This window comes from Carettochelys insculpta, chromosome 12 (genome assembly GCF_033958435.1).
Source record: "Carettochelys insculpta isolate YL-2023 chromosome 12, ASM3395843v1, whole genome shotgun sequence".
Classification (NCBI taxonomy): Eukaryota; Metazoa; Chordata; order Testudines; family Carettochelyidae; genus Carettochelys; species Carettochelys insculpta.
The window spans coordinates 39,395,132-39,420,546 of record NC_134148.1 but is presented as its reverse complement, the minus strand read 5'-3'; the positions used below and the strand labels follow the sequence as shown (position 1 = coordinate 39,420,546).

Genomic DNA, 25,415 nt, shown 5'->3' with positions numbered 1-25,415 from the left:
GACTCTGCCCCAGAGCCAACCGCTCCACCTTCTGGGGATCAAGCTTGCAGATTCCACCCCTCCAGCATCTGCAAACCTCACCCTGCTGTTTAGCACTTCCCCCTGGAGTAGCCAGGGGAATTCACCCACAACCGATTCCACTCAGTTGCCTCTCTGTCCACTCTGCTCATCGAAGTCTCCATCTATTTGGCCATTCAGAATTGGCCAGCCTGGCAAAGAACATGCATGTTTCAGCCCACTAGTGGACTGCAAACTATTCTTCATTAGGTGTGCAGGATGGGGCCTGGCCTTCCACGGCGTTGGTTCTGCTTCTTGATCTGGCCTTCACTCAGCAAGTACCAAAGCCTGTGCTTACATCCCATGGCAGACAGCGGGAGCACAACCACTCCCAGTGTGGCGTCCATGGGAGGATTTCAGCAGCTGTTTAAAACCACAAGTGGCGGGGAGAGGGGATTATTCAACATGCTTAAGTTAGGCAGGTGCTTAATGAGTTCCTTGAGTTGGGCATAGGCAGTAGAGTTAAAAATGAGAGCGAGTCAAAGCTGGCAGCATCAGGGCGGATTAAGAACACGTGGAGCCTGGGGACAATGCAGTAACAAGGGCCTCCTAATAGATTAAAATATAAACATATCCCTATTATTATTGCTTTAAGATCTGTTCATGCTCATTATGACTCATGATGCATAAGAAAATTCCACTTAATTTTAAAAGAAGAATGACATGACATTTCTTTTGTTCCATTAAAGTGAATTATTTAAACTCAATGGAGTTATGGAGTCTTGGAGGGGAGCCCTGGGGCAACTGCCCCTTTTGCCCTTATGTGAATCCACCAGTTGGCAGCAATAATGCTGACAATGGCAACATATACAGGAGTATTTGCAGTGCTCATCTTCTCCCAGCCTTCATGTGGATGGACCATACAGCCCTGGTGTAAAAGTTGGTGGCAGACAGATTAGAAACAGCAATGAAGCTACGTGTGGGCTTTGTAAAACAAACATCCCCCTTCAGCATTAGCAAAAGATGACTAGTTTTATGCTCCGATCTGCAGAGAATTTATGGCGAATTCGATGAGATGGGTCAAGGAACTACCTCCAAAAACCAGATCACAAAGTAGAGCTGTGGCACGGCTTAGTTTGAAAAACATGTACCCACTTTTAAATACCAGGCTTAAAATAATGGTGGTGACTCACAGAAAGATTGCCAGTGGAAAACAAAATAAACTCAAACCATTTCCTTTCCAGCTGACTGACGCAAATGCTAAGGTGGTGAACTTAAAAAAAAAATAAAAAAGGTAAGAGGATTTTTGATGAGTGTCTGGCAATATAAACCTATTTTATCATGTGTTGTGTTAGTGAATTTGAGTCTAAGGATGTTGAATAGTAACAGAGAGGTAGCCGTGTTAGTCTATACTTCAACAAAACAAAGCGGCAGAAAGGTAGCACTTTGAAGACTAACAAAATGATTTATTCAGTGATTAGTTTTCGTGGGCCAGACCCACTTCATCAGATCAAAGTGGGTCTGTCCCACAAAAGCTCATCACAGAATAAATCATTTTGTTAGTCTTTAAAGTGCTACCTTTCTGCCGCTTTGTTTTGATTCTAAGGCGAGAACTAGACAGGTTAAAAGGAGTCAGTAGATAGATAGAACCCAAGTCTGTGACTGTCAACCACCACCAATTTTACATTGTTCTGTGGAGCTGTGTATTATCAAATCAGTGAAAACATTTCAGTGAATTTTGAACTTTATCTTAACTGCAGCCCTATCATCACCCAAAAGGGTTAGAGGAAGTGGATTTTACCCACGAAAGCTCAGGGCCTAATAAATGTGTGAGTCTCCAAGGTGCCACAGGACTGCTTGTTATTTGTGAAGCTACGGACTAACCTGGCTATTCCTCTGAGACTGTCACCAGAAAAGTTACTTTGCGCCATTTGAATTGTTTATACTTAATGAGCCAGGATCACACTGAATGTAGTAGAGCTGACAGGGGAATTAGATTCCATGCTTGCTTAATATAATTGCTGCTAGATTTTCTTGCTACTTCGCAGATAATTAATGGACAGGTTGACCATCTCAAGAAACAACTGTTTAATGAGATGCCTAGCTTCCTAGGAAAATGTGAGTTTCTACATCCTACTAAGGTATCATGCTACCTACGTGGCGTATACTATTGTGACCTCTTGTACCATTTGGGGAACAAAGCAAAATTCTTGGTTCCTAAAGGGAAATATTACAATACCCCAGGCTGTGCTGCTTTTGTGAAGGTTTTCTTGTGGGGTGAAAACAATTGAGACAGAAATCTCAACAGGCACTGGCATGAAAGAACATATGCCCTTCACCTTTCCTGTGCAGCCTGGTATAAGAGACTCGGAAATAAACTCTAAGTTCTCTCTCTGACCAAAGTAAAATAAATGAATGCAACGATCACCAGGCTGTAATACAAGTACCACATTTGTCTTACTGTTGCTTGTGCTGAGAAACATTGTCTTGTATGAATCCACAGACTAATGCAGCTAACATTTCAGATACCAGCTGGAACTGGGCAGAAGCCTACTACAGGGTGAGCCGCTCTTGTCCAGCACCCTCAGGACCTGACTGGAGCAGGATGAGAGAATTGCGAGACCACAGGAGGTCAACATTGTTTCGCTCATTACCAACACTTCCACTGCTTACTGGGCTCTTAGAAGACGTTTAGAGGTCAATTACAGCGAACTAAGAACACTGAGAGCCAGGAGTCATGGCTGGAAAAAAACTTTATGGGGCTGTGGGAAACTTGGCCACACCCATGATAAGTGGTCGTCTGGGTAACTAAAATCCATGCTTATTTACGGATGTTGCAGGACGAGAGAGGTTCATCCGGTACGCATCCCTCAGTTATAGTGCTCTTGGTGAAGCCACTTGTAGGGTCTACGCTGGTATTATTTTACTACAGCTACTAATCAGACTTACATTCAGGGAATGGAGTTGGGATTTCACTACAGGCGGCAAGAGGTGGTAGCATTCTGGTCTGGATCTGGTTAAGATTAGGGCCCAGGTTAGAAGATGAAGCAGGGTTAGGGCATGGGTTCTGGTCCACATCGACTGGTGCTCAAACACAACACCCCTATCCATTCAGGCAGTGGCCCCGCAACCTGAAACACAGGGGCAGCCTTAGACCCAATCAGCTCTAGGCCCCTGTGAATTTTGGGTTGAAGTTCTGGGCTTCATCCCACTTCTGTTTTCCAGAGCAACCAACAAGACCATTATCAGAGCTGGACACCTACCAGCTAACACCGAACCAGGGCGAAGCAACCGGCCAGCCAGTTCTGTGACTTTGCTCTCAGTTCTGTCTCTGTTTCCTCGCTGGCTTAGCGCTAGGCAGGCAGGGTGGCATATTTGGCAACGTGCTTTTTGGTGACATTTTCATTTCCCTGTCAAAGCTGTCTCTGCAGGCTGCCTGCCCACACCCTGAGCTTCCTGAAACTCGTAAATGTCAGACTCAAACAGCAAGCAGAAAATGGACAAAATAAAAATGCTCACAGATGAGAGAGATGATGAACCAGGTGAGGGAAGGAAGGAACACCAGAAGCAGCTCTTAGCTCAGTGAAAAGCAGAGCTGCTGCAGAGCCTAAAGAAGAGCCTAAACCCCCTAGATCTCAGTAGCTCTGGACGCTGGGGATGTTCAGAGCTGAAGAGGAGGAGAGCTCCCTCTAGAGGCAGAGCTGCAGCAGTAATACCACTCAGGGCAGCCGCTCTTCGAGGGCCTTCAACACAAAGCACTTGAACACGTGGTTCAATCCGATGGAATTCGGTGGGATTGAAGCGTGTGTTTAATTGTGTTCCTGATGCAAGGCCAAGAGGCTGGCGCCACAGACCTGGCTGATTGTCTCCTAGCCTCATAAGCATGAAGGAGCCACCCTCCTGACTCCAGAGGTGAAGCTCGGAGGCTCATCTACCTTCCTGGGGAAGCAGGCCAGGGCCAGGGGGGGAAAAGTAAAGCTGCAAACACCACTCCAGAGCTCTTCGCTAACACCTGTCAGTAGATGGAAAGCACTTGACCAATAGGTCAGTCACTAACCCCATTTTACAAATGGAGGAAACTGAGGCATGCCAGGACTTGCCCAAGGTCACAAAGCAGACCAACAAACTCAAGCCTCAGCATTCCCCGCTAGTCGCTCTAGCTGCTAGGCCACACTGCTCCTCTCCACAGCCACGCTCATGGAAGAGCCCCTCTCTCACAATGCTGACTGCAGAGCAAGGCCTGCTGCAGCAGGGAGCCAGGCAGGCAGATATTGTCACTCAACAGACCTGTCCCTGGAAGATGCCAACCAGCCTCCAGCCCCTCCACTGCCCGTAGGACAGAAGCAGCCAGCCAGGGGAGGTTGGGTCAGAGGGGCCCAGTCTTCTAAGTGCCTGTGAAGCCGGCAGACGGCTGTGCCCAAAACACCGTTTGATGGTGAAACTGAGAAGCTGTCAGCACCGCCTGCGCTGGCCAGGCAGGTTTGCACTGGTGAGCGGGGAAGGGCAGTAATACCGGGTGCTCCAGACCCCTTGCCAGGGAGGTTTATGCAGCTGCAGTACTGTGCCGGGCGCACACGTCCCAGGCCTGGTGCCGCTGTCTCTCTGAGGTAACAAGTGGGTAAATGCAGCACAAGCAGCTCAGTACCACATCAGCGGGGTGGGTAAGGGCGGTGAGATGGGGACTCAGTCATGCAGCCCCAGGATCGAACAGGGGCTGGCTGTGAAGCATCCCTCTGTTTCAATCTGCTCAAGGAGAGAGGCACCAGGGCCCAGCAGGAGACAGTAGCAGAGTGGTGAGAAGGGAGATGCACGGATGAAACCTCTTCCCAAGAAGGCTCCACCCTGCGCGACCTGAGATAGCAAGACTCTGCACAGGACCGGCCCCTCTCCAGATCGGTGTACGCGTAGAAAGGCCTGACATAGCCGGCAGGCCCTTTCCATTCCTTGTCAGCCTCAACAGAGGGGAGACTTTGCAAGCCTGCTACGCCATCTCACCTCGGAGGTCCGCCTGAGGTATTTAGCCACCCGTATAACCACAGCCTGAGCACCTCACAATCCATAACATGTCTTTCCTCAATAAACCACTGGGGTGCAGGGCAGTGCTGTTACCCCAGTCTTACAGGCAAAGAGAGACTAAGTGATGTGCCCAGTGTCAAACAGGAAGCCTACGGTGGAGCTAGGAATTTAACAGAGGTCTAGTACCCTAATCCTGAGGCCATTCTTCCCCTCTAATAGGCTGCCAGATGGCTAGGACCCTCTCCCATCATTGCGAGGAGGCAAACTCATAAACGATACTTCAGTGTTTTCCAGATCTCTGCAGCCCCTCCTTAGGGTTACCATATTTGACCTTTCAGAAAAAGTGGACCCCCTTGGGAGAGAGTGTATCTGTTTCCATATCTACCAACTCACATTGTATTAATAGCATATGATGCAGTAATACAACAGAAGTTGCTAGATATGGATACAGATACACTCCCTCTCAGGGAAAGTTCAACTATGGTAACCCTACCATTCCCAGATCTCCCCATGGCTGGGCCTGGCATAAGGAAATGAAAGGACAGAGGCTCCCCGAAGCTTATATTTCTCTGACATTTCTTAACTTGACCCCTTGGCTATTCTTGGCTATTTGACTCATCTCTGATGTGACCATCACCAGATTGTGAAACCTGCCTTCCCGTTCTGCCACATCCAAACACTACCATTTCGCTGGACAATACTGCCTTTGTTTGACCAATTCCTGCTGGGGTTGGAACAGGCATGTTCTAATTGATCTTCATTTAGTTTTTGTCCCTCTGGTCTATTTCAGCAGACTCCAACTGCACTGACATGTTTTCATAGACCCACCACTACCTCTCCCCTCCCCCGTCCCACAAGCCCTTTAATAAATCAGCAGCTGCTCCCAGCCTCCACTTGTCCTTGAATATCATATTGCAAAAGCTGTCTCGATAGTCTCCAGTCCAAGCAAATATTCTCCTAGTTGTGGCTTCGTTTGATTTTGTCATGAAATGCAGCAGCATCTGAACAGAATCAGCATTTTTCAGGTGAAAATGGATTTTTAAAACCAGTAAAACGGAATGATTAAACCAGAGGATGAAATTGCATTACTGTATCAAGCTGTGATAGTACCTGGGAACCAGGGTTCCCACTTAGCTTTTCCATCTCTGTGCAGAATAAATTTTAGGTGCACCGAGACCTGTGTGAATATGCACCACCGGTAGAAACCAAAAACCTAGTGGTGGATGCTCTGCTAATCAGCCTAGCAGCATTGGAATTTCCCCCAAGTGGCTGTACAAGTGCGCAGCTTATAGAGAACACTATAAGGAACTCCATATCTAGTCATGCAGCAAGACCCCATTTTGCTAGGCTCAAACATCATTCTGGGATGTATTAACAGGAGTGTTGTTAGTAAGCCATGGGAAGCCATTCTTCTGCTCTACTCTGTGCTGATTAGGCCTCAGCTGGAGTATTGCGTCCAGTTCTGGGCACCACATTTCAGGAAAGATGTGGACAAACTGGAGAGGGTCCAGAGAAGAGCGACAAAAATGGTTAAATGTCCAAAGAACATGATCTGCGAGGGAAAACTGAAAGAACTGTGTTTTTTTAGCTTGGAAAAGGGAAGACAGAGAGGACACGGTATCAGTTTTCAAGCACCTAAAGGATGTTACAAGGAGGTGAGAAAAATTATGCTTAATCTCTGAGGGTAGGACAAGGAGCAATGGGATTAAATTGCAGCAAGGGAGGTTTAGGTTGAACATGAGAAGAAAATTCCTGTTGGAGTGGTTAAACACTGGAATAAATTGCCTAAGGAGGTTGTAGAATCTCCATCATGGGAGATATTTAAAAGCAGGTTGGATACATAGGTAACAAAGTAGATCTAGAGCAGTTTCTTAAGTTATGTTCTGCAGAATACTGGTGTTCTGTGAGCAATTCACAGGTGTGCCGTGAGCATTTGGAAAAATCCTCTGATGGTATATTTTTTTCTGTCACTTAAACCAAATACAATATTACTTCTTTATTGCTATGATGCCTGATAAAATAACTGTTTTGTTTTTGCTGTGTATGTTGCTGTTTGGGATTTGGGTCTGACAATTTTTTGGAAGAAAATTTTTATCGGTGTTCTGCTTAAAATATATTATTGTTTGGTGCTCCATGGTCTCAAAAAGTTTGATGCTTGATCCTGCTGTAAGGCCAGGGGACTGGCTTGATAACTCTTGAGATCCCTTCCAGTTCTAGCCGTCTATGATTCTATGACATTTTTGACAGGGTCTTTCTTCTTTTTAAAGACCCTTATACGTCGTGACAGCTATTTTAAAGACCCTTATACGTCGTGACAGCTATTTTTTTTAATCATCCTTTGTCATCACATTAGGGAATTTAATAATAATAATAAAATACATCTGTATTAGCCAAAGCTCACACCGCAAAGGTATACCCAATGACATGCGGCTTTGAGACAGGCTTGCAGCCCTAAGAAAACATGGTTTCCCAGTCTGTGTGGGCAAACCAAAACTGTGTAGGAACAGTGTTTGAACCCTTGGCGTCATCTAGACCAGCATTTCTCGACCTTTTTTATAAAGTATCCCATTTAAAAAAAATTAGAAGTACCCCCAAACTTCTGTCATGCACCCCTAAGGGTACATGTACCACCATTGAGAAATATGGTCTTAAGGTAATCTGAGGACTTGGAACACGTGTCATTCAACCTTCCCAAACTACTGTACCCTTTGCAGGAGTCAGATCTGTTTTGCAGACCACCAAGCTACACCTCACTTAAAAACTACTTAGTTACAAAACCGTGCACAAATATCACAGAAGACGACTACTGAAAACTTGCTGACTTTCTACCGTCTTATTCTGAAATAAAGGAACTGGAATAGAAATATTGTACTTACATTTCAGTGTCGTAAGGCATATGTCGTTGTCTGAGTGAACTTTTCGATTGTACAGTAAACCCTCAATTGAATGGATTAATGGGGGACGGGGTGTCCGTTAAATCCAAATCTGCAGGACTGGAGGCCCTGTGCAAGGCGCTAGGGAGCACACCATCTGAGACTGGAGAGGCCCGCAACAAGCTTAGGAGAGAGAGAGCTCGGCAGCAGGCTCTTTGCACTGGTTACAGAGCAGAGCGTCTGGGCTTGTCTGCCATGAGCCGCTCATCACCCACCCAAGGCTGGGCACTCCTGTGGAAACCTAGTTTCCCTGGAGCAGGCGTGCCTCTGCCCAGGGCTCTGGCTGGCAGGACACCAGCCAGCTGTCTAGTCTGGGCACCCACCCTGCTACGGTGGCCCCAGCAGCTCTGGTGAGTCGCCAGCATATCTTTGGCAGGGCAGAGGGGCTGGCAGACAACATCCTTTATTTCCGCAGTCTGTTAAATCGCGGGTTTACGATACTGAGTCTACTAGTGGTTTTTGGTAGCCTGTTGTAAAACTTGGGAAACATCTAGATGAGTTGATGTACCCCCGGAAGACCTGAGTGTACACGTACCTCTGGTTGAGAAACTCCGAACTAGGCTAAAACATGATTCCTTAATGTCGTTAGCCCCGAACAAGTGGGTGTGTCTTCAGGGGGAGGGGGGAGAGGTTTTGTGTTTCTGTTCTTGCACAAGACACATTTCCTTGTAATTATGGAAACATTTTCACCCAAAGAAGGAAGTTCTGTAGCTATTATTGACATTTCTCTTTCCATTGGTATAGACATAGCCCAGAGAATTATAGTAGTGAAGGACTTGATTCTAGAGCCCTTCACTGAACAGTGAGCTTTGTAATGGACGTCTATGGACGTTTTGCCTGATCCAGCACCTCCTGAAATCACTGGGAAGACAGCAAGGTCAGTGACAGCATCACAACATATTTGTCCTGTTGTGTAACTCAAGCCTGCTGCTGTTTGTCTTACTCACGCTAACTTCGACACGAAGGGGAGACATAAGGGATTTACTGCCTGTGTTTCCTACTGGAAATGACTTGTCAAGATAATGCAGAAAGCTTGGAATATTATCTGTGCGATAAAACAAAAGTTGTGCTTCACATGAAAGTTTGCAAGACAGCTCCATCTCAATAAGAAAAGACTGATGCCAAGGGCTCAGTGCAGAGCAATAGGGCAGGAGGCAGAGAAGACGTACAATTAAAAGGTTGACAGGTTATAAATAATCCCAGGAGGCAAAATGCTGAGCAGAAGCATCAGCAGCCACAACCTGGTAGACATGGCACCCAATTTGCTGGTGCCAACCTCTCTGACAAATCTTACTTGGGTCTGGGGATTGGAGGCCTTATACCCTTTGTCAGAACTGTCCTGTCCATAGGATAGTTTGGGGTGCCTGCTCTAGGCCCTGAATCTTGGGGAGCCCCACAATGGCCACCCATGTGGGGTGGTGCTGGCACAGGATGGAATGGGGGCAGAGTAGTGCTGGGGTAGGGACAGGGCCTGTAGCAGAGGGTTGCCCTAGGCTCTGAGCTGGCGAGTGGAGTGGCCCCAGGTCCCAACCCATCTAAGGACAGCCCTGCCTCAAGTCAGGTCACTGCATGGGGCTCACAAGCATGAATGTGTGAGGCCAGCAGGCTTATCTCACAGGCAGGCTGTGGGACACGATCCTGACCTGTCTCCAGAGCCTGGTTCTGTGAAGTTTCATGGCCAACCTAGAGGGGCTAAGGACAGCAGGGGCAAATCCAGCCAGCAGCTCTTCTGCTCCGGCAGCCCCCGGCAGCTCTTGGGAGGTTACTGTTGTGTTTTGCTGTGTCCCTCAAGAGCGGGACAGGGCAGGTCCATACAGAGCTAGGGTGACAGGGAGCACCGTGGAGGTTGGTGGGGGGCAACTGCGTGGTGAAGGCGTCATCTGTCGATGCTTCCACCAGGCCACAAATGCCTCCTGCCAGAGTGGACAATGCCGCTGAGCATCGTGGGAGTTTTCAGCGCCCTCTTGCTGGGTTTGTCCAGGAAGAAAGGAACAGCCCTGACTGCATACACAGCGCTGCACTCGGCCAGGGGCACCAAGCTGGGACCAGACAGGGAAGAGCAGCAGAAGAAAAAGGTGGCCCGGGCCATTTGGGGCTTGTAGAAAGCCGGCCTTAAAGGCCCTTGTGTAACCACTGTGATTTACACGAGCATCTGAGGAGTGACACCACCAGGCGGGAGCACCACTACGACCTGTCACTGTGAATCCATTCCTGTTTGAACAGGTCCTGGCGGGACACATGAGTCACTAGCTCTGCTCCCTGTTAGCACTGCTTCATTAACCTTTACAAGAGCAAGCTGAGGAAGGCGAACATTAATTATGTAGCACGCTGGCATTTGGAAGCAATGTAAATATCTCAGATTAATCCCGGCAAACCAGACAGCGCTCTCTGACCTGTAGTCAAAGCTTGGACTGGGCTGCACATCTAACATAGGCTACGTCTACGCTGCCCCTCCCTTTCGAAAGGGGCATGCCAACGTGGTGGATGGAAAAAGCAAACGAGGCACTAATTTGCATATTCGGTGCTTCATTTGCATAATGACAGCCACTCGCTGTTCCAGAAGAGCCACTTTCGAAATGCCAAACAGCCGTGTGCATGGGGTTCCTTCAAGAGGGAACCCTGCTTTCGAAAGCACCCTTCTTTCTGAAAGAAATTAGGAAGAAGGGTGCTTTCAAAGGGGGGGCTTCCTTTCGCAGGAATGCCATCGACAAGACTGTTTTGCATTTAGAAAACAGCACTTCCAGAAGGGTGAGTGGCTGTTGTTACGCAAAAGAGGTGTTGAATATGTAAATTAGCATCTCATTTGCATTTTGTTCCAACATGTTTGCATGCCCCTTTCAAAACGGAGGGGCAGTGTAGACCTGGCCGCAAAGGGATCAATATGTGGAAAAGCAAATTACTCAGTATGTCTCTCACCCCCAGCCTACAATCAACCTGAAACACCCCTTTGCCCCATTAAACAGACAAAAAAAAATCATCTCCCATGCCTAGGGCTTGAATTCAACTGCCCACTTTCTAAGAAAAGGACTGAAACACAATCCTAAAGGAGAATTCTGTCCTAAGCAGTCTCTGCACAGAACAAAGACCTCACCTGTGAAAGCACTAGCTAGTGATAACAGGTTTACCTAACTCCCTACAACACACACAATGGTCTACTTGTGAGGAGGCCCAGAACTGGATCCTCACCTGACTAAGACTCAGCATGTGCCTCTGGGTCTTTGCCCACAAAACCTCATGCTCCAAAATATGATAGTCTAGAAGGTGCCACAGGACTTCTTGTTTTTGAAGATACAGACTAACATGGCTACCTCTCTGATACTTGTGCCTCTGAACACTTGGGGGATGGTCTGTCAGGAAGGCCTCTAGCTTTCCCCCAAACTTACAGAGCTGGTCAGCAATTTGTCTTCAGAGAATGCTGAGAGTCACCAAAAGCAAAACCTATGGGAAAAGGATAAGTTTGACCCATTTTTTGACTTGAGAATTTTGAGAGGAAAAAAGTTTGAAAGATCTTTCTTAAAGAAGAGAAAAATTCTGGCTTCCTGGTTCTGAACAATTTCGCTTCAAAATTTCAACCATTAACTATAATAAAGAAAAAGTTGAAATCCCAACAAAATGGTTTTGTTGACCCAAAACATTTTTTCAAGGTTCTATAGAATGGAAAAACACTTCTTAAGACAATCTACTCACTTTTAATCAGCAAACCTGATCCAGCTTCTTCTTTCTAATATACACCTATTTTTAACCTGGTTTCTTAAGGTACAAACCTAGCTAGGCTTACCCTTCTCCCTAAAAGTTCACTTCCATTACAGGTATTGCTACTTTTATACAAAAGGTCACATACCCTGTAGACGACCTTACAGTGAGGGTGACTATGCTGGGTAACAAAACAACCTCTCCAAATACGTTGCGTAGATCAGATCCAGTACAAACACCACCCTCGTGAACACTTTTAACGCTGATCATTTTGCTGCTGACCCACTTTCACCAAAACACAGCAGCTGCTCCACTATAGCATATGCAAATTGCAAGCAGTTGATTCGCTTTGCTCTTTAGGCCAACAGGTGGTGCCATGAATTACTAAGCAACCTCCCTCCCGCCAGACATTAAATAAACATACCAGCATCTCTTGTCCTGGAAGAGTTGTGTGTGCTCTCGCTGGTTCTCCATTTTCTGTCCTCTCTCTCAGCCTGTCAGCTCTTACCTTTTCACCATTTTCTCTTTCTTCTGGAAAAAAAATACATTCTCTCTTCCCTTTTCTCTCTTCTTCTGCTCCCTGCACCTGACCCTCCCACACCGTCTCCCTTTCCTAGATCCTCAAAACAGATTTAAGCTTGGCATAGTTAAGGTGCATAGTTCTAAGCTTAGTTCTGTCCCTGTGTCACCACCAGCAAATGCCCCGTGTCTCATTTTACCCACTGAACAAACAAGGATGCTAGGAAGGGGTGTGAGGGATGGGAATGTGTGGCGGGATTGCTGGATACAAGTACCAGTGCAGAAAGGTGAGGACTGTGGACTAGCCAACAGGGCTCCATCCCCAGTTACGCTACGTGACCCTAGTCACTTTTAGTTTCCTATCTTTAAAACAGGGCTAATGAAAAGCGTCTTCCGTCACAAAGCTCTTTGAGGTCTATGAATGCAAAATGCTACAGAGGTGCTCAATGCTATTATCTGCCTCCATTTGCTGCGTCTTTACCCTTTACTCCAGTTTGCAGTCTTATGATAAGAATGAAACAAATTCCTGCAAGCCATATTTATTTCTCATTCCAGGCTCATGGGTGGGTTCAGGCTGCACATTTGGTCGGCTGTACAAACAAACAATCTGTGCTCGGTTTTGCTCACAATTGGCTGGCAGCATCCTTCCCTGTTGAAAACCCAGCCTGGCAGATGACGCATCGGGGCTGCGATGGGCCCACAACAGTGCGGGAGTTTGACTTGTCACTAACATGAGCACAGGAAATGGGACAGGAGGATGGAGAGAGGCCCAGGAGTTGAGTGAATCTAGGGTGGCTTTGGGTTTGGACGTGGTTCCATGCTGGAGAAGTGGTGCCCAGCCTGGATCAAAGCCGACCAAGATTTGAGACAATTACAAACCACAGTCAAGATTCCGCCTACACTGCACTCGAGAACAATGTTTGTAACGAGGTTAGAGAACAGGTGTGCTCCAAATGGCTTCCCCAGCACGGGTCCATTTGCAGTTAGACCTGGCCCATAGTCTCACCTGGTGACCTGCAGAGCTCCACTGACTTTCACCAAGTGATGCAGATTTACGCCAGCTGAGAATATGGTCAGAGTCTGTATGTCCTGTCTCCATCCCACTGCAGGTGTTCAAAAGAGATACAGAAGGGAAAATATCTTTGCTTCCTCCACCCCTATTTTGCTGTCTTGGAGTGAGGTTTTCAGACTGGGACCACAGAAATCCTAGATGCTGTCATACACAGAAGATCAAAGGCCAGATTTCCAAAGAGTTCCCCTGTAGGCCCCTAAATAAGTGGCCTACATTTTGAATGGGCATGTGGCATCAGGTGTGGCTCTCCTGAAAGCCCAGTCATATATGATGAAGCTCTTGTAATACAGGTTAAACCTCTCTGGTCCAGCAACGTCTCTGGTCTGGCAGGATTTTATTTAGCCAGATGCCCAATTATCATGGGTGTGGCCAGGTTTCCTGTGATTCCATAAAGTTTGTTTCCAGTCGTCAGTCCTGGCTCTCAGTGTTCTGTGCTGTTACTTAGCTGTAATTTACCCCAAATGTCTTCTAAGAGCCCAGGAAGCAGTGGAAGTGTTGGTGATGTGCCAGACAATACTGACCTGCTGTGGCTCAGCAAATTCCTGGTTTGGCACCGGTCAGGCCCTGAGGGAGCCGAACAAGAGAGGTTCAGCCTGTACACATCTGCTAGCACTGCTGTGTCTGAAGCCCATTAGCCTATGCACTGTCAATCTCCATTTTCAGGGGTCACAGTCAGAAAAAGTCATGCCAAGGCAGCAAAGTATGAGACCATAGGAGGCTCAAGTAACCACTGTTTCCTGTCCTGTCTCATCTTCAGTCTGCTTTGAATCTGCTGGGGCAAGGTGAGGTGCTGCCTTCATCTTAAACCAGCTAAAGGGCAAGTGTAAAAGGCTTTGGTTAAAGGTGGAGCAGGCTGTAGAGCCAGAGGGCTGATCCCCACCTTGTGACCGCTCAGAGCAACAGAATAAAGGGTTTGGGCTGGGTTTTTTCCACGCTGATTTTTCCTGGGGGATTGGTTCTCCCTTTGTTTCTTGATTACTGTATCCCTTTAATCCCAACAACAGCTAAAGTGCCTGGGGCTGAGTAGCACAAGCCAAAGACTCTTCACGGGGAGAGTTTTGCCTAATGCTGGGATTTGGTTGCAAGAGGAATTTAACACCCATGAACCTGCTGCATCATGGGGTCCACTAATGAGGACATAACATGCCCTCCTCTGCACCAAGCAGGGATAAACTGCACTGTTACTCTGCTTGGATCAAGCAGAAAACCAGAGGTCTTCCAGCTACCAAAATAGCCGCATTGGTGTCTTTTACTTGTAATCACATCCATTCAAAGGTAAGCATAGTTCCACGAATTCATCGGCCAGGGGCAGGGCATGGACCCAGCTCAGGTTTTCTTCCATAAACAATCCACTGACCATTTATTTCCACAGCACGTATATCAAAAAGTACAAACCAAGCACTCTGCACAAGCTCACATCCCAGGGATTCAAAACAGTCGCAGGAATTACAATGGAGGAATTAGGGCTGGAGCCTGCCTGTACTGAGTCACGGGCAGCTTTTACCACTGGACAGGTGAGTGGGAATTCACAGAGCAGGTGGTGTCAGCACCAGTCTGGCCGGGAAGACAAGCCCATGACTTTGCATGATAAACCCTGAAATGTCTCGTTCTTGACATGGAAGGCACAGCTCATGAGCTGGTTCTGCAAACACCTCCGCACATGAGGATCATTAGCCCCATGAATGATCCCACCAAAGGCAGAAGGAAAGCATGCTCCTTCGCAAATCTGGCCCTCTCTCTGTATTTTTTAGAAAGCAAACAAAAAAACCAAAAAACCAAAAAACCGAAAAAAAGAAACCACTGGTTGGCAAAGCGCCTGGCAGGTACGGCATTCTAGAACCATCACTGTACATTGCACCTAGCCCCAGAGCAGTGTAAAAAGACCATACAAAGGGTGGAACCAGCCAGTGTATGCGAAGGACTTCTTCAGAGCTGGTGGAGTAGCAGGATACCAGCCGCACTCTGAGTCTCTCGCATGGTCACAAGGGGTCCTCGGAGGTAGACCACAAGGGCCCAGGCCTGGAATAAGGAGGAAGTCAATGGGACCCTTTGGAGAGCATGGTGATAATCTGGCAGAAGCTCTCAGGTACCAGTGTCTGCTGTCTGCTCCATTCTACCCTAAGTCAGAGGTGGCAGGTGGCCGAATGACACGCCACATTAGCGCTGCACATCCCAGCCGGTCTCTGTAGTAGGAGCTACTGGCCAACACAACACTCCAATCGAGAACCCTGAGTTCCAATCCTCCTGCCAGATGCTTTTCTTTAGCAAACCGTGTGGATGGTTGTGGCGTGGTACACGCCCGAAGTGGCACCACCATGTACAATGTAATCCTTTATGTTCACCTCAGAACTAGACATCAGCTTGTTTCTCTCCTGCCCCGTAATTACTGTTTCAAGTCCTCTAAGACATGTCTTCATGTCCTCGCGGAAAGAAGGGGTGTAGAGTCCGTAGATGACAGGGTCAGTGCACGTGTGCAGCAAGCCAAAGAGGAAAAGGCTGTGGTTGATGTACTCGGGCATACTTTGGATCATGTCTGGCTGGAACCAGTACCACAGGCCCAAGAGGTAATACGGGGTCCAGCAGATGATGAAGGAGGCAACTATCACGATGGTCATCTTGAGGGTCTTCATTCGTGCCTTAGAGATGTGGTCATTTTTGCTTCTTGCTAGACCTGCCGGGAAGAGTCAAAGGGATCATTGTAAACAATGCAACAGCGCACAACTAGGAAGAGACCAGCATTCACAACCCTGCCTCCAACAAAGTCAGGGGGAGCGTGACTTCAAGACACGGGGCCTGATCCAAAGCCCACTGGAGTCAGTGGGAATGTTTCCATTGACTTCAGCGAGCAGTGGGTGAAGCCCAAACTGTGGTTGAATTGAGTTACCGCAGGGCTGAAATGGGCCCCAGAGCCCTGCGTCGGCTGTCTGCAGTGGGGTGTATTTCACCTGAAAGGGCGTCAGAGGGTCATAAAGCCATGGATAAAGTGCGGGTTGGGCCTCTCCTACAGGTGGGTGACAAAGGATGTTAGTTTTAAGGCTGATGCTGGATTGAGGCCTGGCGCTGGATGGACCAACCTGCCCTGGCCCTCGCACACCCTCCCTATCGCATCAGGCCTGGAGGAGACAATAACAAGTCTTCATGGTTCTGCTGGAAGAAGTGGGCAGAGAGAAGTGGCAGACTCTGTGCTCCTCTTCACCGTACCTGCTATTCCCCATCAGAGAAGACGTTCCAGCCCCAGACACTCATCTGCTGTTTCTCATTTTCTAAGCCTGGAGATATTAGACGATGACACTGATTACGCAGCAAGCGAAGCCTGTGAAGTCTAGAGGCTCAACTGGGGGAAAATTACAATGTCTCAGCACTACCAATAAGATCCCGCAGCTGAACTGAGTTACTGCAGGGCTGAAATGGCCCCCAGAGCCCTGTAATGGCTGTCTATGTTGAGTGTATTTCACCCTGAAGGGCTTCAGGGGGACATAAAGCCATGTGTGAGGCACAGGCTGGGGGATGTTCAATGTTGCACAGTCAGGGTCCACTCACCTTTGTTGATCTTCAGCTGCTTACTGATCTCCCAGATGATGCGGATGTAGCAGACAATCATGACACTCAGTGGGGCAATGTAGAGGGTGGTGAAGGTGAACATGTTGTAGATGGTTTCTTCCCAGTGCTCTTGGAAGCTCCCATGGGTCACACACTGGGTAAAATTGACCCCCGGCACAGTGTGCAGGTGAAAAAGGAAAAGCTGAAATGAAGAATGAACCCCCCATTCAGAGACGGTTCTGACAGGAGCACTGTCACAAGGACAACCGCCTTTCTGGGGACCCCCTGGCAACTCTTCAACCGGACACAATGTTCAAAAGTCTGATTCCATAGAATTTGCTGGCCTGGGTGAGAGCACAGCTCCGGCTCTGTCTAGTCTAGTGCCCTCTTTTGACAGCAGCCAGCCCCAGCCACTGTGTAGAGGAAGATGTTAGAGCCCTGCCCTAGCAGAGAGGACACAGTCTGTCCCCACATTCACTCTTGTTCTGTCTCTCATCAGGAGAGCCTGAGGACGCTTACTCACTCAGAGATGCTCTTTGCCAGAAGTGGGCAACCTGCTGCCCATGGGCTGGGGAGGTAGGGCTACGTTTGGCCCATGTGACACTTTGTTTACTGCTGCCCTTGCACAGGGTTGCCCAGTTCTGCTGGTTTACTCTTTTTTTATGGGAAGAAGGGTTCTTTCGAAGACGGGGATTCGTTTCGAAAGAGCCGCGTCTACGCCGGTTTTCTCCTTTCGAAAGAAGCTGTTTTGAAACAAGAACATGCAAAGGAGGCGATAGATATGCAAATCTGCACCTAATTTGCGTTTTTGATTTCCCTCATTTGCATACCTCTTTCAAAAGAGGAATGCAAGTGTAGACACAGCCTGTATGTTTAGTCTCCCAACCTGGCTGCCCTTGCAGCACTGAAGTTGCACACTGAATAAGCATGGAAGAGAGGGCAGGTTAAACCTTTTATAGCAGTTATAGCCCAGACACCCCATATTAGGGATATGAGACCAAGTCCTCAGAGGCCGTTAAGTGCCTAACTGCAATGGATTTCCATGTGAGTTAGGTCTTTGAATACCTTTGAGGATCTGGGAGCAGAGGTAAGATCTGATTGTCATCTGGCAGGTTTCCTCCCCCATACAGGAGCTCATGACAGCATGACACGAGTGCACATTGCCTGCTGGGCAGCTGATGAGCTGGCTGGATATAGGACAGGGGCAGCGCCAAACAGCGGCAGAAGCATTAGACAGATGAAGAAGAGGGATCGTTCTGGTCTTCTTGGCCCTGTCCACATGAAACCATTTTGCAAGGAGGTTGCAGCTCAGCATAGTTCTGACCTGCTGGAAGCAGGTGGCTGGACTAGATGACCTCCTGAGGTCCCGTCCAGCCCGAGGATTCTGTGATAGTTCTGACATGGCTCCCATCTCCGCTGTACCACTGAGAGGATGCGGTGGGCTGCCCTGATGGAGTGATCTATGGAGCTGGTCACATGGGGTGTGGGTGGCAATTTCCTACCGCTGCCGCTGGCACTTCAGCTCTAGAGAAGACAGCAAGCGGGGGAGTTAGTGCAGTGGTGTAGCTAGGACAGGAGAAGTGGGTGGGCCCAGCTTTCAGGTGGGGGAACAGGATGGAGGGCTCTGCCTGGGGCAGGAAGAGGCAGGTGTGCAGGAGAGATTGGGTGGCCTGGGGAGAGAGGCAGGAAGGGGAGGGGGCACAGAGGGTATCTGGGGCACTGGCAAGAGAGGGCAGGAGGGATAGGGGTCCTGCATCCCCAAAAGCCACTTTACTGCTCAGTAGGCAGCCCTGCCACATTGTTTACCTGCCTGCACCATGCACTGCTTTCCTGGGTCCAGCCCCAGTGCCAACCCTGTGCTCACCATCCCCCACGGAGCACAGCCCTTGGCAGGGCTCGCACTGGGGCCAGAGACTGGGGCAGCAGCGCACAACGCTGGCAGGAGAGCGATGCAGCCAGGCCGGGGATCTGGGGGACTCCACCCCCGATTTGGGTGGGCCTGGATGTTTAACAGGTGGTCGGTGGCCCGCTCAGGCTCACCCGAAGCTATGCCCCCGGCAGCGGATGGTATTTTCAAGCACCCGGCTGTCGGACATTGGCTGGAGCAGGTCTTGCCTACACAGGTGATCACCGGCAATGTAGCCATGCTAATGTCAGCCATCACGAGCACCCCTGGTAATGAGGCTGGGGGGGACATTCAGCAATGCAGCCCATCACAGACAGGGCCAGAAGGACAATCTAAGCCAGAAGGTTTCAAATCTCCGTGCACACCGGACAGGAGAATGGCTTTCTGTGGTCGGGATGCTCAGAGGGCTGAGTCGAGCTCTTCCGGCTCGCAGGATGTGCTGAGGAACAAGGCAAAGAGACGTTCTGAGAGGGGGTTAATATGGGCCACAAGCTCTCCATCTACCTGCCTTGAAGCCATCACAGAAATAGGCCCATGGCAGGGAGCCGGGGGCTTTGTGATTCGGTGTCACTCTGACTCAAAGGCTCAAATGCATCCTCCACAGTGAGTTAAACAAGGGCACCACAGCTGCCGCATTGACCCCATTGCAGGTCACAGCATCAGAAATCCCCGGGGCCAAGTTCTGCTCTGTTTCCAGCTGGGCAAGCCCTGGACTCAGCACAGATCTGCTCACAGCACAGGAAGGAGGGAATTCTACAGCCAAGACACGCTAGGTCAACGCATGGGGTCTCTGGATCTGTGGTCACTGGATCTGTGTCGATACCTGGCTCAGGGAGCTGAGGGGGACATTCAGAAAATGTGGGCTCATCTTGGGAAATAATGGGCATATTGCCAACCTGTCTTAGGTACTGCAGCTGGCTTCTCATCACTGCAGTATCTGAGCACCTCATCTCTAATCGGTTTTTGTCCTCACAACCCTCCTTTGGTAATGCAGTGTTATTATGCCCATTACACAGATGGGCTGGTGGGGCTCAGAGCCACTGAGTGACTTGCCCATGGTCACATGGGAAGTCCATGACAGAATAGGAAGTCGAGCCTGGGTCTCCAGCTAGTGCTCTAACCACCAGACCATCCTTCCTTTGATTACCAGCTCTCACCCAAACCATTTGCCCAACCCAAGGTGGATGTTAATTTTACTTGTGCTAAAACGTGTCACTTCCTGTTTTAAGTGCACCCGGCTCTCCAGTGGCGTCACGCTCATACCTGGGGAGAGGCCAGCAGAAGGCTCATGACCCAAGCGATGCATAACATGAGCCTGTTGCGTCGACTGGAATTAGCGAAGGCAAAGGGGTGGAGGATGGCTGAGTGCCGGTCGATGCTGATCACCACGAGCACCAGCGCCGCCGAGTACATGGCAAAGAGCTTGAGGAAGTTCAGCAATTTACACGGCAGGTCCCCGGCGTACCACTGGACTGTCACGTTCCACACAGCGTCCAGGGGCATGACTGTGAAGGTCACCAGTAAATCTGCCACCGTTAAGCTCAGTATCAGCAGCCGGACGTGGGACTTCCTTCTTTTCCTCATGATGCTGTATAACACGACCGAGTTGCTGGAAGCTGCAATCAGGAAAAAGCAGATGGTGATGATCACTCGGACCCTGGCTGCTAGCGTGAATGTGGGCTCGATCCAGGGCTCGGGGCAGCTGGAAACAGAGAAGTTTTCGTCCACAACATCCACTGGCTGAAGAGGAGTCATAAGGTCCCGTTCCTCAGGCATGCCCTACAGGAGAGGAAAGGGCAAAATCAGAGAAGAAATCTTGGCTGAAAATCCCTGTTGGGTCCCCATTTAGAGTGGCACAGCTTTAAATATGATGGAAAGGACAACTCAATAGGCTTAGCCAAGGATTTTCAAATGTTTTAATATTTTTATTTGGCAGTGCTTTAAGGCCCCACGCAGAGCTAGGAGGACACTGAGCTGGGTGCTGGGGTGTGACTAGAAGATCTCACATAGTGTTTCTCAACCAGTGGTACGTGTACCCTTGGGCATACACCAAAGGTCTTCCAGGGGTACATCACCTCATCTAGATATTTGCCTACTTTTATAACAGGCTACATAAAAACACTAGTAAAGTCAGGACAATCGACAAGTTCATTCAGACGATGACTTGGTTCGACTGCTTCATATGCCTTACACTGAAATGCAAGTACAATATTTCTATCCCAGTTCATTTATCTGATAATAAGATGGCCAAAAGTCAGCAAGTTTTCAGTAGTCGTCTTCTGTGCTATTTGTGCATATTTTTGCAAGTAAGTAGTTTTGCAATGAGGTGTAACTTGGTGGTTTGCAAAACAAATCTGACACCCGCAAAGGGTACAGTAATCTGGAAAGGTTGGATGGCACGTGTTTCAAGACCTCAGATTACCAGAGGTCCGTGCGTGCCCTTAAGGGTATGCCACAGAAGTCTGGGGGTACCTCTCTTTTTTAAAATGGGGTACTTTATAAAAAGGTTGAGAAACACTGATCTAAAGGTACCAGTCTAGACAGGATCTCTGTAAAATGTTAACTCTATTAAAACCAAAGAGGGGCCAACATCAGTTCGAAGAAAACCTCAAAGAGGTCAGCAGCTGACAGGCGAAACAGGCAAACAAACAAGCAGAGATAAGCAACAAACAACAGTACAATTTCTTTTCCGTTTCGTGGTTTTCATAGTGTGACCCTATTTTACTAGACAGACTGTCTCATTGCACTGCAACCTCTTCCATCTGCCCTTGCAAGGGACCATTTCCTCTTCATAATCCCACAGAATCTGCCTGGTGACGAGCGCAAATTGCTCACATGGAAATGTATTTTGAGCACTTTTCAATGTGGCTTAGCAGGTGGGAACAAGGAGGAGGCAGATCCATGTGACCAGCCAACGGTGCAGATGATCCGTAAGGACTTGGTGGACCCCACTTAGTGCACTGACCGCAGAGAACCTATGGTTTCACGAGGAATTTAGACATCCCGGAAATATTGACAATCCCTGGAATTGTGGTGCTCTGAAGTGGATGCATTGAGTTCCCTGAAGTTTACACTGTGCCTGGGGAGGGGAGGACCCATGTGATAGGACTTTACAAACAGAGTGTGTCACTGAAGACCCTGGATACTTTTCTTTAGAGGTGGGTAGTCCGACCAGCTCTCATTGGTTACATTCTCCCCTGGTCTGCTGCTGTGTACTGAGCATGGATTGGTGGCTCTGGAGACAGAACCACTAGCTGTTGTGTGCAGAAGTTGGGTTTCAAATCTCATCCTTCCACATCCTTCCTTCTCATCCACCTTGAGAAACATGGGCCAAATGTAACCTGAGGTCTTGAAACAAGTGCCATTCAACCTGTCCAGATTACTGTACCCTTTGCAGAGGTCAGATTTGTTTTGCAAGCCTCCAAGTTACACCTCACTTCAAAACTACTTGCAAAAACATGCACAAATATCACAGAAGATGACTACTGAAAACTTGCTGACTTTCTACTGTCTTATTTTGAAATAAATGAACTGGAATAGAAATATTGTACTTACATTTCAGCATAAAGCATATGAAGCAGTAGAAACAAGTCATTGTCTGAATGAACTTGTAGATTGTCCTGCCTTCAATGTGTTTTTATATAGCTTGTTGTAAAAAGAAGGCTCCAGCACATGGGAGCTGCGTCTACACGTGCACGCTACTTCGAAGTAGCGGCACCAACTTCGACGTTAGGCGGTGAGACGTCGAAGTCGCTAACCTCATGAGGAGATAGGAATAGCGCCCTACTTCGACGTTCAACGTCGAAGTAGGGACCGTGTAGACGATCCGCGTCCCGCAACGTCGAAATTGCTGGGTCCTCCATGGCGGCCATCAGCTGGGGGGTTGAGAGATGCTCTCTCTCCAGCCCCTGCGGGGCTCTATGGTCACCGTGGGCAGCAGCCCTTAGCCCAGGGCTTCTGGCTGCTTCTGCGGCAGCTGGGGATCTATGCTGCAGGCACAGGGTCTGCAGCCAGTTGTCAGCTCTGTGTATCTTGTGTTGTTTAGTGCAACTGTGTCTGGGAGGGGCCCTTTAAGGGAGCGGCTGGCTGTTGAGTCCACCCTGTGACCCTGTCTGCAGCTGTGCCTGGCATCCCTATTTCGATGTGTGCTACTTTGATGTGTAGACGTTCCCTCGCTGCGCCTATTTCGATGTTGGGCTGAGCAACGTCGAAGTTGAACATCGACGTTGCCGGCCCTGGAGGACGTGTAGACGTTATTCATCGAAATAGACTATTTCGATGTTGCAACATCAAAATAAGCTATTTCGATGTTGGCTGCACGTGTAGACGTAGCCGGGGACCTATAGGGTCTTCTTTCCACATGTTTCCATGGGAGGCAATAATCTGATCAAAAACACCTCTCTGCTCCATGTGAGTACAACCACCATGAACCGGTGCCCTAACCCCTGTTCAGATCAGTGGGGTTATCTTGTTATTATTCATTATTTACATTACTGTCATGTCTGAGACCCCTAGCCATCACGCAGGACCTCATAGTACTAGGCGCTGTACAATCAGAGACCGAAAAGATTACCCCCATCCCAAGCCACTTACAACCCCCATATAAAACAAGAAGAACCAAATGGATACAGACAAATGGTTGGAAAAGTACATGAAAACAATGAGATAACCATGGTCAGTGGGACAGGCAGTGGTCTCTGCACACTGGGAGCTGATAACCCAGTGACCATATTGTGAAGGCTTGACCTGCATCTGCCCAGGGAAATGCCAAGCAATCACACTCCAGTATTTATTCACTGGCAGCCTCAACGTGTTTCAGGGATGCAAATCGTGTTGCTTTGTTCCCCAGAACAAGAGCCCTGGCAGCTCTCAGAAGAGTTAGACCACTGGTGGGAGCCCCTTGTATTTGGTCCATATCACATCAGGAATGAATTAGGCCTGAAGTTATTTTAAAAACTCTGACCTAACCTCATTGCTTGGCAAATGGAGATTGGCCATTGGGCTGTATCCTCCACACTATGGAAGTCCGAAAAAACAAACAAACAAGGACCCACAGCTGAGCCACCCTTGACTGCCAGGTTTGTTTTCCAAGAACCATGAATGACAAAGCTTAGAAGACCAAATAGCACTTGATTTTGCCCAGCCCTGTTTAGAACAGGCAGTGGCCTGCATTAGAACCATTTACATGAATCCCTGTGTATACACACATGCTGTCATAGATGTTTGCATGCGCATACACACACACACACACCCTTTGAGCATTGTGGGCTCAGAAAAGCACTTGATTCTGAACTGCAGCCAAATCTCTGCCAAACCCAATGGACAAGATTTTTTCCAAACCAAACTAGCACCAGGTGACACCTTTCTTTGTTGCCAAGGCTCATGACACTTGCTCAGCCCTTACTAAGCTGAGCTCCAGGGCTGCCTGTCCAGATATCAATCTGATTTCCCATGTATAACAAACCCTCAGGTCTCACCTGCCTCTCAATGGAACAGAGACATTCAGCAGAGCTCTGGGTTCAGTAAGCAAAGGGAAAAAAAAAGACGTGAGGTTAATAAACGGGAGAGAGGAGTCTAGCTACCTTATTTCTTTTTTCTTCTCTGCTTGTAATAAACACAAACACTTCTCACAGACGTCAAGGGAAGTTCAGACTCCCCCTTCCATTCATCCGGGTGGTGACATGAAGCTGGTCCCCAGACAGTCCCCCACAGCTGTCTCTAAACATGCTTATCCATGGTTTTTCTGCTGTAAAAAGATGCAGTCCCACCACCGCAAAGCCCAATGCTTGACCAGGTATCTCAATAACGCACCGTCGCCATTGTCCCACTTAAACTGCCCTGCGTTCCAGCACAGAATGATATTGTGACCAAACCAAATTTCCAGGGCAAAGACTTTCAAACTCAGCCTGCAAGCCTGAAGCGCTGGTGAATGTGAGCAGCTTAAAAACCTTTTCAGGCAGACGGGGCTGATGCTCAGTTTCACTTGCAACAGAAATAATATGTGTCTTGCTTTTCCCCGCTGCAGTTACAGAAATAAAACAATCAGCCGTGATTAAACCTACATTGTGCTGCCCAGTTCCCCCATTGTTACTTACACTTGCTGTCCCTCTGCCCCTTCCTATCATTCACGTGATACTCCATGTCCAGTTATACCTATTCGCTTTGCTGCAGCCCCCCACAAAAAAAGTAAGCCCGAATCTTAACAGCCTCCTAGATCAGAAGCAAAACATGCTAGCAATGACCTAGTACCAAACTGGTTGTTTCTCCTGTTATTTCCAGTCCACGGGAAGGAGCCATGACCCAGAAGGAAGCCCAGTATCTGTGCTGAATGGAGGTCCTGTCTTCAGTTCATCAGATGGGAACCTACCTGGAATCTGCATGCCCTTTCAGGGAAAAGAAAACGCCGCCTCTTTCTATTTGTTCTTCCTCGCCAGTGCCAAAAATTTCAGCCTGCTCCTCTGCTGCATGTAGCCAGCCACCTGCATGCTGAGGATCTGCCTCCCAATGAAGAGAGAATGCAGCAAGATAGCAGGGTGGATGGGAGTGCTGGTGCAGTACTTGGTCGATACAAAAGAGGAGTGTCAGTCCAGTAAGTCTCTCCCTACCCTTGGTGCTGGAATTGTCACAGGGAGAACTACTGCCCAGGGTAATTCAGGTTAGCCTAGCACAATGCTTTAACAATGAGCAAGGAAAGTTGCTTTGCTTGGAGCTCGCGGGAGTAGGGGGCGAACGCTCCTGT

The 25,415-nt window shown here is 48.5% G+C and overlaps 1 protein-coding gene across 2 annotated transcripts in view; it reads right to left on the bottom strand.

The window, feature by feature from the left end:
* Positions 1-14,556: 14,556 nt before the first annotated feature.
* The window catches only part of LOC142019525 (gonadotropin-releasing hormone II receptor-like), a 70,491-nt gene continuing 59,632 nt past the window's right edge, over positions 14,557-25,415 (bottom strand). The window contains exons 4-6 of one of the 2 annotated variants that reach the window (XM_075006548.1): positions 19,940-20,455; positions 16,771-16,972; positions 14,557-15,901 (exon numbers count right to left, since the gene is read on the bottom strand). In XM_075006548.1, coding sequence (XP_074862649.1) covers positions 15,492-15,901; positions 16,771-16,972; positions 19,940-20,452 — 1,125 coding nt within the window. In that variant the 5' untranslated portion in view covers positions 20,453-20,455 and the 3' untranslated portion in view covers positions 14,557-15,491. Of the gene's footprint in view, positions 15,902-16,770; positions 16,973-19,939; positions 20,581-25,415 lie in introns of those variants that run through there. The other variant, XM_075006549.1, reaches the window with a different exon arrangement.